Genomic DNA, 13,319 nt, shown 5'->3' on the forward strand with positions numbered 1-13,319 from the left:
CCATTATCTATCGTCTTCGGATGATCACCAAAATTTTAATAGACAATAAGATCATTTAAACGTAATAAAGTCTAATATAATGTGTCTATCTTTCCGAATCATGAAAAATGAAAAATCTTAAGAATTTTCTAAGATTTACAACATAAAGTCTAAGATTTAAATGAAAAATCTTAATTTTCTACATATAATTATGTATTTACAACTTTTTTACCACCTTTTTTTTTTTTATAATCAATCAATTTAACTGTTATTTAATTAAAAATAACCTGAGATTACTACCTTTATTTAGATTTAAAAATAACTTTTTAAAAAAGTTATAAATTTATTATATTTCAATCTTGAAATTGAGAAGAGTGCGATGATTAAAAAGAAAAAAGAAAAAGAAATTATTACTCCATCTGGTGTCCCGAGTGTGCGTCACATTGTAGGTCCAAGCATATAAATTATTGAGTTTTGTTATTTATAATCTCTATATATTATATATTATATTTTATTTATTTAATTTATTTAATTTTATTCTTCTTAAAATAATTAATTTATTCTATTCATCATCTATATATGATATATTTAATAAGAAATAAAAAATAAAAAAATTATGTTTAATATATAGTATAAAGATAAGTAGAATTTTTCATCCTTTATTGCAGAACCCAAATGACCAATTAATTGCCATGTTCTTTGACCCAGATGCAGTCAAATATAGTCAATGCTCCACCTAAAGTAATTATATACAAATAAATTCATAAATGGAAGAAGCTTTATGAGATTATTAGATTTAATTTATAATAAAAATAATTTTATAAACTAATATATCATATAAATTATATCAATTTATAAATTTATTTTTATAAAATTTTTTTAAAAAAATTTTACTTATCATCTCCAACAAATATTACATATCAATATGTGTTTTATTATTTTTATTATTCTATCTAAATATATAATAATGTATAAATATGTATTTAAATAAAATCATAAAAATAATAAATTATATGTTAGTTTATGTTATGGAGATGATAAATAATATCTCTCGCTTTTTTATGGTTAGAGTATTTTACTTTTTTTTATATATAGGTAATTTAGGTGTTAGACCTACGAGGGTAATTCAATAAATTCACGTACTCTCAGACGTAGTACTTAAGTGGTTCACATGATAGCTATACATACAATAAATGATTCCACCTATGACCCATTGACCAATGACCATAAACCTATTATATATATAAATTGAGCGTTTCCACGAGAAGTAGCGCTGAAGCAACCTAGAAACTGCGTTCTCTCTCGAGTCTCGGGTATATTTCTCTCTTCTTTGTCTTCTTCTTGCACAAAGTATCACATGGAGGATGCAAGCAAAAAGAGAAAAAACTGCCTTCATCATGATGACGACGTTGAGGAAGATGACGAACAAAAAATGGAAAAGTTTTTTGCGCTCATCAGGAATATCCGAGAGGCTCGTGATCAGCGTGTGAGATCGAATGGCCCAGATGTAATAAAAGGATCGATAGACAACAAGAGATCAAAGATGAATAAAGTCATCGAGGAAGAGAAGAAGATCAAGATCGTAACTGAAGTTTGGAAGCCGTCCTTCGAACCCGAAGACTTCATGGAAAAGGTGGCCGGAGCTCAGTTCAAAACAGTTCTGGGTTCTTCTCAAATTCAAGAGACTGATCAGGAAAAAGAAAAAGAAGAAGAAGAAGGTTTACTAGACCTAAAGCTCTCACTTTAGTGTGTACTTCCCACATGTACTCATGCAAAGAAGATCAGATAAAACCCTAGCTTCTGTTTATATATGTTAGTGAAGTTGTTAATTAGCTAGATCTATGTATAATCATGGGAGATCTTGAGATCCAGGGAAATTAAAAGCTAAGTAGCAAGCTAGCTGTGCCATTCTAGCTATCACTTTAATTAGGAACTGAGTTCTTAGCAGCTAGAAATCATGATAAATGCAAAAAAACAGTGCAATATCTGAAGTTTTAATGGTTAATTATGCTCATTTTGTACTAACTGTTTGACTTACATCCAATTTTTTTTTTTTTTCCGCTAAATATGTCACGTTAAGTAAATGAATGAAAGAAATGAATTAAGGCACTGTTTAGATGATGAGAGGAGTTAAGATGAATTGAGTTTTTTTATAAATAGTAGTGAGTTGAGAATGTAGAGTGAATTTTGTGGAATCCACCTAAAATGAATTTAGATGTGTTTGAATGCTAAGATAAGTTTAAATGTATTTATGAAAAGTTGAAAAAGGTTGTGAGTCTCACGAGTAAAAATGTGTTGAGTTGAAAAAGTTTGTGAGTCTCATGTGTAAATAGATTTTGAGTTGAGATGAGTTTAGTGATTTGAAATTTGATTGTTTTTATATTAGATTCGGTTTAAAAGTAGACTGAATTAAGTTAATTTCAATTAAATCCAAGTTCCAAACGAGGCCTAAGTCTAATAAATAATGAATCTTGTCTATTCATTTTTTTTTTATAGATCTCAATACTACTGGATATAAGCCGAAACTCAATTTACACAGGGAAATTAGCCTTTCGCGATGACAATATTTATGATAGTTTCAGTCTTATTTGTTTTCACAATTCCTCTCAACTCATTTCATTTCATCTCATTTAATCATTATAACTTTCTTAAATTTTTACACAAAATAAAATAAACAATTCATTTTTTTCAAATTTCAAAACAAAATAATATTAAAAAAATATCTTCTAACGATATTTTATTCAACTTTTAACTTTAATCTCAATCCATCATCACTTTCATATGTAAAACAAACGAGGCAGTTCGCATGATTATGATTCACATGAGAAGCTAGCAAGCAAGCAAGCACTTGTGATGTATTTAAATTAAAGTGATGTTCGATACTCCGAGAGGGTCCCAAGATTTCATTTGGGGTCGAAACACGATTGGGTTAATTGGAGGTGGAAATTAAGAAAGCAATCATCCTAGGCGACATTTCACGTGACCAAGTAAGCTAATTGGCTCATGTGGTCCCTTCATGAAGACTTTGTCTTTTATTCGATTTAATTAGTAACATCTTAATTTACTACGAAGAACGGCCTTCATTGCTTGTATGTAATTAATTACCTTTCGGTAAATTGACCAATATTATAGGAGGAGCTATGCTAGGTACAGTTCTCATTTAGAGTCTACAATGCAAGTCTAGATAATTTTATTTTTAAATTTTTTTTAAATTAATACAAAACTATCACTCTTAAAATGATATTTTTTCTTATTTAATAGAGGGTTTGCACATACAATCTTTAAGTAGAGATTGTAAATAGAATTTCTCTTATAGGAGTTGAAGAGGATGGGAAGTAATTGGATACAAAACTAACGAAGTTGATCAATTTATTTTATTTTTATTTTGAGAAAATTATGGATCATGCTACTATGCTGCTAGCATATACACTGAGCGTGAGGTGCCCCTAGTACATTTGTATTTTTTTCCTTTAATTATTAAATAAAATTAAAATATACAAACGGTCAAACCCAGAGGACAAAACTAGGAGGCAAGTACATAGCAATTTCCAAAAACTGTAGTATCAAATTACCTAATAATTCAGGGTGTATATATATACCACTTTGTTGGACTATGAGATCCAGCGATCTCTCATAGGAACTCGCTAGGCTTATGCATGAGAGTCTGTCGGTGCTTGATAGCCCAACCCGCTGGTGCACTTTGTGTGCATGAAGCTCCTCATGCTCGCCCGCAGCACGTATAAATGTGGGGCTTTGCATTGCCAAAATGTATAACGAAATAAAGTTGAGACTCTGTTAACAACAATTGCTTTTGGCCTATTGGTAAGCGTTTGATCCTAATAGGTAAATACAACCCAATTCACTCCCCCTCTTGATCTTAGCATGTAGAAGGTATTCTACATAAGGAATAGTTGAATCATAATGTATAAGGTGATTGTAAGTATAGAGGGTATTTTGCACAGAATCTTTGTAACGGTACTACTCAAATGTGTAATATATTTCTATATCCACCTAAAAGAGGTTGAATAGTGAATTTGAAAATCCTCAAGGTGTAGCTTGAGGTGAGGACATAGGTAATGAGGCTGAATCTTGTTAAAATAATAAGTTTGCTTCTTTCTTACCCTTACTTTTTATATTTACTACTGTTTCGTATTTTGTTCATATTTTATATTATGTATTTAGTTTATAATTATCAATTTTTAAATATCACACAATTCACTCCCTCTTGTGTTAGTCATCTGGGTAACAATATTGGTATCAGAGTAATGACTCTTTTATAAGATTCACTATCTTTTGAGTTAAGATCTTATGGCTAATATTACAGCTTCCTTTGGTAAAGAACAATCTAGTAGTCGGCCTCCATTATTTTGTAGAGACAATTACACATTCTAGAAAAGTAGAATGAAAATATTCTTTCAACCTCAAGGTCGAGAAATTTGAAAATGCATTGTAAATGGACCTTATATCCCAACAGAAATTGTTGATGGAGTAAAAGTCAAAAAAGAAGAAGAAGATTTTGATCGTGAAAACAAGGGAATTCTAACGTTGAATTCAACGGTTATAAATGTTTTATATAATGCTTTCGATTGGAATAAGTTTAATAGAATAATGACTTGCAAGACGGTAAAAATTTTTTTGGATAACTTGGAAGTAACTTATGGAGGAACTTCGCAAATCAAGTCAAGGAATCAAAAATTTATATTCTTACTCATGAATATGAAATGTTTAAAATGAATAATGATGAATTTATTTCTATTATGTACACTCGTTTTACTAATATTATAAACAGTTTGGCAACTCTTGGCAACGTTTATTCTAGTTTGGAGATAGTTAGAAAAATTTTAAACTCTCAACTAAAACGTTAGGAATCAAAAGTGACGGCGATTCTTAAAATATTAGAGACCTTAAAAAATTTGAAATAAATAAGCTCATCTGATCACTTACCACCCATGAGTACACATTGACTTCATGAGAAGAGGACTTCATAAAACCCATTGAATATATATAAGCCCAAGTACTCGCGTTAAATACTAAAATTCTTTCACAGTTTGATGCAGTAGTACCACTAATTCAAAATTAACAAGTGAAGAGAAAAAATAATAATCCTCAAAATTATACATGATCTTTTAAATTACCTCTGCACAAAACTTAATAAATTAATAAAACAATGCATTTTATGAAAAAACAAGAAGCGCGCACAACCCATCGCCCATCGATCACTCATGGCTAGTATTCCAGGCCACTACGCAGCATGCACGTACGCACATATCACGTCAATTAATTTTCAGTTCTTTTTTGCGCAAATGAGATCAACTTTTTCTTTAAATTATACCAATCTTGTCATTTCAAGGTGAAAGGCTAGTAGCTACGTTTCCTTTAGACTCATCACGTTGCATCAACCATTGGTTTCACATGTGGAAAGGAGAAAAAGATAACACCTTTGGTCCTTAACCTTAAAAATCGAATTATTTTTAAAAGAGTAGTATTGGTGATATTACACGTGACAAAATCAAACTCGATTTGTGGTTCAAACTTCAAACTTAAAACACAAGCTGGCTGGGCAAAGACTGTTCTCTTTCTGCTGCTCTTTCAAGTGATGAGTACCATTAATGCCTTTGCCCCCACATTTTAATTCCCTTTTTGCACCTTAATTATCACTTCATTAAAGTATTCATTTCAATCTGATCAGTAATATTAAATATTTTTTTTATGTGATATTATATTTTTCTTTTTTTTAAAAAAAAAATATATATATAGTAATATTAGAGATAAATCATTATAATAGTGCACACTTTATACTAACTGCGTGGCTGCTTCTAGTTGATTATTCTCAACACTCACTTGAAGAGATGTGTGATCAGTGACGGACTTATTAAGGGGCAGGGGCCACGGCCCTCCCAAATGTTTGAAATAAAAATTAATATATATTAATTTTTTATAGTTTAATAAGATTATTTTAATTTTATTTTATGTTGGCCCCTCTAAAAATTTATCTTGACCACTTCTATAAAATTATTTTAATTTTATAAATTAATTACTTATAAATTTGATTTTAAAAAAATTAATCTAATTTAAAAATAAAATAAATAAAATATATCTCACATAAAATAAAATGATCTAATAACCTAATCACACGTTTCTACTCTCACTAAAAATTAAAAAGAATACGAAGCGTCCCTTCACTGCCGCTCTACACTGCAGACTGCAGTTCTCTTCTCAAGTTTCAACCTTTATCTTGTCTACATATCTGCCAAACAGCCAATTAACCAAAGGCTAGTTTTGAACTCTTGAGGCTTAGGAGTTACGGGTACATCACGTACGTGTTCACACTTTGCAAGTTGCAACTGCAAGCAGCAAGGGATGCACTTTGAACTTTGAAGCAATTTAAAGTTTTTTGCCAGTGCGTCGACTCGTCAGTGCATCGTCTGCTATACGGTTTGTTTTTTTCCAATTTTTTTTTGTCTTTTTTCGATTTTTCTGTTCATTCATATATATATAATTATATTGAATGTATTAAATTTGATGCAGTGTTTTTAAATTTTTTTTTTTTTACTTTTCCTCTTTTTTCATGTATTTATGCATCATGCAGTTATATTTTTGTTTAATTTTTTTTTTTCTTTTTGAAATAGATTGATTACTACTTAATTTGGCTTATATATAATTAATTGTGTCTATTGAATGATTATTTATTTTGTGCTTAAAGATTAATTTTAAATTCATGTTTCACGAGTAATTGAATTTATTTATATATCTAACTTTATTTTATATGTTTCAATTTGATTTTAAATTTAGGTTCATGAATTATGTCTAAATTAAGAACTATCGACTCATTCTTCAAAAGAAAAGAAGTTGATACTCCAGAAAATTCTTCTAAAATTCCAAGGATTGAACTTGAGGAAAATCCTGATCTTAACTCTCCAATTGTGGAGTCTGAAGATATTCATTTTACATCGTCAACTCTTTATTCTAAAGAGATTGATATATTTTCTCTACAACGATATCCAGGATTACGTCCTCCTATGTGGGACTATCCAGTCAATCAACGTGATGAAATAAGAAGAGCTTACTTGAAAATGGGTCCATATCAGATACATCTCTCTAAATATCCATTTTCTGGTTCTAAAAAGCATCCTCGCCGCTTTCAAGCTTCTTGGTTTGTACAATTTGCATCTTGGCTAGAGTATTCTCCATCAAAAGATGCTGCATATTGTTTACCTTGTTATCTTTTTACAATGAAAGCATCTCAACGTTCTGGATGGGATGTATTTACTGCCATTGGATTTAGAAATTGGAAGAAGATTAATGATGGAAAACATTGTGCATTTTTTAATCATATTGGGGAGGATCCTTGCTCTTGTCATAATAATGCTGTGAAAGCTGGTGAGGATTTATTAAAACAATCACAACATATTGATAAAGTAATGAATACACAAAGCTCCGAGCAAATTCTCAACAATCGACTCCGAGTAAAAGCATCTACTGATATTGTTCGATGGCTTGCATTTCAAGGATGTGCCTTTAGAGGTCATGATGAGACTCCTGATTCAAAAAATCGAGGTAATTTTCTTGAGATGCTTAAACTCTTGGCTTCGTATAATGACAAGGTTGGAAAACTTGTTTTAGAAAATGCTCCTAAATCTTCAAAGTATACTTCACCCAAAATTCAAAAAGAGATTTTGGAAGTTCTTGCAAAGAAAGTGAGAAATAAAATTCGTGAAGATGTTGGAAATTCTAAATTTTGTATTATTGTTGATGAGGCACGAGATGAGTCTAAGAGGGAGCAAATGGCTATAATCTTGAGATTTGTTGATGATGATGGTTTTATACAAGAACGATTTTTTGATCTTGTACATGTTAAAGATACATCGGCATTGACTCTAAAGAATGAAATATCTGTTGTTCTTTCTCATCATTGTCTTGATATTCAAAATATTCGTGGGCAAGGGTATGATGGTGCTAGTAATATGTGTGGTGAATGGAAAGGATTGCAATCATTATTTCTTAAAGATTGCCCAAGTGCGTACTATATACATTGTTTTGCTCACCGATTACAGTTAGCATTAGTTGCTGCATCTAGAGAGGTAGTTTTTGTTCATGAGTTTTTCTCAAATTTGAATTTCATTATTAATGTGGTGGTCGTTTCATGTAAACGTCATGATGACCTGCAAGCTGCTCAGGCAACACAAATTGCACATATAATAGCTATTGATGAACTTGAAAGTGGAAAAGGAGCTAACCAAATTGGCACTGTCAAACGAGCATGTGATTCTCGTTGGGGTTCTCATTTTTATTCTATTTGCAGTCTACTACAAATGTTTGGAGCCACTTGCTCGGTGCTTGAAAACATAATAAAAGAAGGATCCACTTACTCTCAACGCGGGGATGCAAATGCTGCTTATAAAATGATTACATCATTCCAATTTATATTTATTTTACATTTAATGAAGGAAATCAGGGGTATTACTGATGTTCTTACTCAAGTTTTGCAGCAAAAATCTCAAGACATTTTGAATGCCATGAATATGGTTTCTACTACAAAAGGACTCATTCAAAAATTGAGAAATGAAGGTTGGGAAAATCTACTTGAGAATGCTGTCTCTTTCTCCAAGAAATTTGATATTGACATTCCAGAATTGAGCTCTCGTTATGTACAAGGCCGTGGTCGTCATCAACGAGATCACATTACGATAGAACATCATTATCATTTTGAAATATTTAATGCTACTATAGATTTTCAAATGCAAGAGCTTGACAGTAGGTTTGGTGAAGGAGCAACAAAGCTTTTAGCCCTTAGCTCAGCTTTGGATCCAAAGAATGCATATAGATCCTTTAATATTGATGATATCTGTTGTCTTGCAGAAAAGTATTATCCTCTTGATTTTTCTGAGAACGAGAAAATTAATTTAAGGTTTCAATTGAAGCATTTTGAAGTTGATGTGCTTACTAATCCGAAGTTTCAGAGTCTGTCATCCATTGCAGATTTATGTCGAAGATTGGTAGAGACAGAGAAATCAAAAACATACCATCTTATTGATAGATTGATTCGTCTTGTTTTGACTCTTCCAGTATCTACAGCGACCAGTGAACGAGCATTTTCAGCTATGAAGATTGTTAAAACAAGACTTCGCAACAAAATTGAAGATGAGTTTCTAGCAAATAATTTAGTTGTCTATATTGAAAGAGAAATAGCTAAGAATTTTGATTTAGATTCAATACTTGATGATTTTGTTTCTTTAAAAGAACGCAAGTTACAATTTTAGACATTTTGTATTTCTTTTGTTTGATATATTTGTACGACTGTCTTTATGTTATTTCAATGATATATTGTTATTGACATATCATATACTTTTTTAATACATAGGTTAAATTAAGCGTATTTTATTTTTATTTTAGATCCTACTATCAAATTATTCTATACTTCAAAAAAAATTGTATAGAAATACAACAAAAAATATTTTATTATAGGTTTAGCTTTGCTTGGCCCCCCTGAAACAAATTTCTTGTTCCACCACTGTGTGTGATCTACATGATGTCATATCATATATGCAAAATGGATACTTCTAATAATAACTTATATCTATATTTATTCATATATATATATATATATATGATTTACGTACTCTAAAATTGTATAAATAATTCTGCTTTCAATAATGCGCTGTGTTGTTTCTTTCCACTCAATCCATGAACATATATCCTGCTTGATTTTCTAGTACTCCTCATATGTTGTGGCCGTTGATGCAGCATAAATAATGGCCTTTTTACGTACCCTAGTCTAAGTGGTGGGGGACAGTAGTTAGAAGTCCCATCATCTTCAAATTCAATCAAGCTATCATTTTTAAAAGAGATATATGGTTCTCACTCATTTCCTCGTACATTATATGAAAAATATTAAAATCATTCAATAGAATAATGAACCAAATTAAATATATGGGAACAAATTTTACTACTTTTTCCCGTTAATTCGAATAAAATAAGGTAAAACTTATTTGGATTAAAGAGAAACGATATTTGCAATCCCACTGTATACAAATTTTATGCATTTTATTCAAAGAAACTAGATAAATTTGAAATCTGTATAAAAAAAAAATATTTTTATCATAACAGACCCTATTTTTTCAAAAAAGAGTATGTGTACTCGCACATCTTAAAAGTAGGGTCTATTAAGGCTATGTTTAGATTCTGAGATGATCTCAAATGATATGTAAATAGTAGAGAAAATATAATAAATAATAATAATAAATTAATGAATAATTTGTTAATAATAGTGAGTAGTAATGAGACTACTTCACTCGTCAAACAAAGCCTAAGAGCATTCATAGCTGAAACTAGCATAGCAAACAAATCTGTTGGATCAATGTAGCAAAATGTTATTTTAGTCGGAAATATTACTATTCTAAAACCTCTACACCACACATCATACATGTGGCATAACCTGATTTGTGAAATTCAAATTTTAAAATTTATCTTCTGAACAAATTATGTGATACGGATGGTGTATGGTGTAAAGCTTTTAGAATAGAATTATTCTTTAGTCCATGCTTGACCAACCCAGTATAGATGTTTGACTAGGGCTGTGCAAAACTTCTGCCAGCTCTGACTTTAGCTGACGTTTGTTCCAGCTTCGACTTCGACAGAGTTAAATAGTTTGGAATTTGGAATCGGAGTTGGGGTTCTTTTGAAAAAAAAAATAGTTAGAGTCAGAGTTGGAGTCGGAGTTGGAGCCGAAGTCAGCTTCAACTTCTAAACTCCGACTTCTGAAATCGAGCTTGGATCGATTTTCAGTTGAGATGCATGTTGGATTTTTTGCATCGAAGATTGAATGGATCAAGTCACAAAGGGTTTTAGCTTGAATAAGACGACTTCGACTAGAGTTTCGATTCTGACTTCGAAGTTTCGATTAGATTAGAATTCGCTCTTGATCGGAGTTGGAACTCAGTACTAGAGCCTAATCTATAAATTATATCTATATAATTTTAATTCCTTAAATTTTAAAATTTATTTTTTAAATCAAATTATACGTAGATAGTCAGTGGTACAAAAGTTTTAGAATAGAAGTATTCATTAATCCATGCTTGACTAACCCATACACATGTTTGATTACAAACTAATCTACCAATTGTATTTATATCTCTTTGGAGCAATGCTACGGTTACTAAAGAAGTAGCTTGAAATTGTATCCCAAACGTGATGTTTTATTTTTTTTATTTATTTTATGTATTTTTTTAATTATTATAAATATTTTTTAAAAAATAAAAAATTCACAATATTATTAAAAAATATGTTTTTAATCATTAATTAAAAAAAATAGGAATTCACGGACACTTTCTGAATCCGAATTGAGGACCCAAAACATTTGTGATCTTTTTAAGTTATAGAAACTACTTAAATCAAGAAATCTCAATTCGCGTGAATCCAATAAGATCCGTGTTGTCAGCATGACGTTATCCAAACAAGTCTCATTTCATCCCACCTCTCTCTCTCTCTCTCTCTCTCTCTCTCTCTCTGCCATTCGCCCATTCCCATCAATGACCAGAAATTTGAGTTCCACCCATTCATCTTTTACGTTGTATTTTTTAGCCTTAATCTTATTTTTTTAAGACATGTCCGGTTGGGATACGGTGTAAAATTTAATTTTATGGTGTTTAATTAAAATATTAAAACACATATGGATTCTTAGTTTGATTAAAAAAAATAAAATCTCTAAAAAATAAACTTTTCAAATAAATTTTATTATTTTCAAAGAGCTTATAGAAATCTTACATGGGTCAACTTATATAGATTATAATTTTTAAAAAATTTTAGTAATAAAAATAAATTTTTAATTAACATAAATTTATAAAATAAATCAAATTCTATAAAAAATAAATATTATTTTTATTATAAAATAAATACCCCAAAGTCAGCAGATTCGAAAACATTTATTTTTTATTTATGTGGCGTGCAATAAGTCGTCCTAGGAGGGGCCGGTGACAAAAGTCTAGAAAGCATCACGGTAGTGGTCAAAATCGTGACGAATTGAGCAGCGCGTTGGGACCAGCAAGAAACCGTAACCCCACGTCACCCTTTGTACGTCACCCACATCCCACAACAGCCTTATTATTCGCTCCTTCCCTCGGTAATATTATTCTCTTTCCCTGTTTTACGTAATCTCCCTATGCTCCCAAGTACGTATTCATGATGACGTCATTCCCCACGTCGTCCTCATCTCCTATTTACCTTTATGCCCCATCATCCCTCCTCACACCCACCCGAGACCAGATGGGTACGTTTGTCTTTCTATTTCCCAGCGCCTCTGTTATTTATAACCCGTTGAAGAACTGGGAAAGGCAAATCGAACAAGCCTCGTTTCAATTGCTGAAGCTGACTTTTCGTGCTTTTGCTCTGTTTGGTTTAAAAGAAAAAATAAAGATCGTCCATGGAAGACGGCAAGAGCTTGAGGATTGGGGACAATAAGCAGGAAGAAGAAGACGACGTGAAAATGGAGAAGTTTTTTGAGCTGATTCGAAGCTTTAGAGAGGCACGTAATTATCACAAAAGGAAGGAATCGATGCGGTGGGAGATCGAGGAGAACAAGAACAAGAGAATGAAGAGGATCGACGGTGAAGAGCAATCCGGTTGTAATTACTGGGTTCCAAAGTTCGAGCGAGAGGATTTTGATAAGGAGGTTGAGTTCAGAAAGCCTGATCATCCTCTGGCGCCTCTGGTCTATCCTCGTCAATGCAACAAAGACAAGGACATGAAAGAAGGAGAAGAAGATGGCGGTCTAGACCTCAGACTCGCCCTTTAAGTACTGTAGCATGGCCCTTTTATATGTATTCAGAAAAAACCGAAGAACGGAAAGGAAAAAAAAAAAAAAAGTGTTGGGAGTTTGTTGATTACAATCGTGTTTGTGTAATTAAAATTAGGGTTTGGATACCGTACGGTTAAGTCATTTAAATGAAATATTTTGAAATTGGTATCTGTCAATCGTTTCGAGATAATCAATATATAAATAAATTATATATAAATATTACATTACAAAATATTAGTTTATATATATGAATAAATTATAATATATAAAAATTATAAATAACGTCTAAATTGTGGGTAGTTTGTAGTTTGAAAAAAATAAAAATAAAGGTCAAAATATCGGATGGTATAAGTCGAAATACAAGTCGTTACATGCTGAAATATAGGTTGATATTGACTGGTATTTGAGTCGGTACGAAACATATACAATACTTGTACTAGACCAATGGCCGGTACGACATATTTCGACCATACCAACCAGTACAGTATGGTATTTGAAACACTGATTCTTGAATTTCTTAGTTAAGTAGACCGATGGATTAATGTTG

At 31.3% G+C, this 13,319-nt stretch overlaps 3 protein-coding genes across 3 annotated transcripts; all 3 read left to right on the forward strand.

Moving 5' to 3' along the window:
- The first annotated feature begins 1,258 nt into the window (after positions 1 to 1,258).
- LOC118349296 lies at positions 1,259 to 1,998 on the forward strand. Its single transcript, XM_035693458.1, has one exon. The coding sequence runs from the start codon at positions 1,337 to 1,339 to the stop codon at positions 1,724 to 1,726; it is 390 nt and encodes a 129-aa protein (XP_035549351.1). The 5' UTR covers positions 1,259 to 1,336; the 3' UTR covers positions 1,727 to 1,998.
- A 4,784-nt stretch (positions 1,999 to 6,782) lies between these two features.
- LOC118349178 (zinc finger MYM-type protein 1-like) lies at positions 6,783 to 9,227 on the forward strand (the record flags this gene model as incomplete). The annotated part of the gene is made up of 1 exon (XM_035692752.1): positions 6,783 to 9,227. A coding segment is annotated over exon 1 (2,445 nt), but the record flags the coding sequence as incomplete, so codon positions are not given.
- Positions 9,228 to 12,307: 3,080 nt separating this feature from the next.
- On the forward strand, positions 12,308 to 12,942 carry LOC108993704. Its single transcript, XM_018968696.2, has one exon. The coding sequence runs from the start codon at positions 12,398 to 12,400 to the stop codon at positions 12,767 to 12,769; it is 372 nt and encodes a 123-aa protein (XP_018824241.1). The 5' UTR covers positions 12,308 to 12,397; the 3' UTR covers positions 12,770 to 12,942.
- Positions 12,943 to 13,319: the final 377 nt, after the last annotated feature.

The sequence above is a fragment of the Juglans regia genome, chromosome 8 (genome assembly GCF_001411555.2).
Source record: "Juglans regia cultivar Chandler chromosome 8, Walnut 2.0, whole genome shotgun sequence".
Taxonomy (NCBI): Eukaryota; Viridiplantae; Streptophyta; class Magnoliopsida; order Fagales; family Juglandaceae; genus Juglans; species Juglans regia.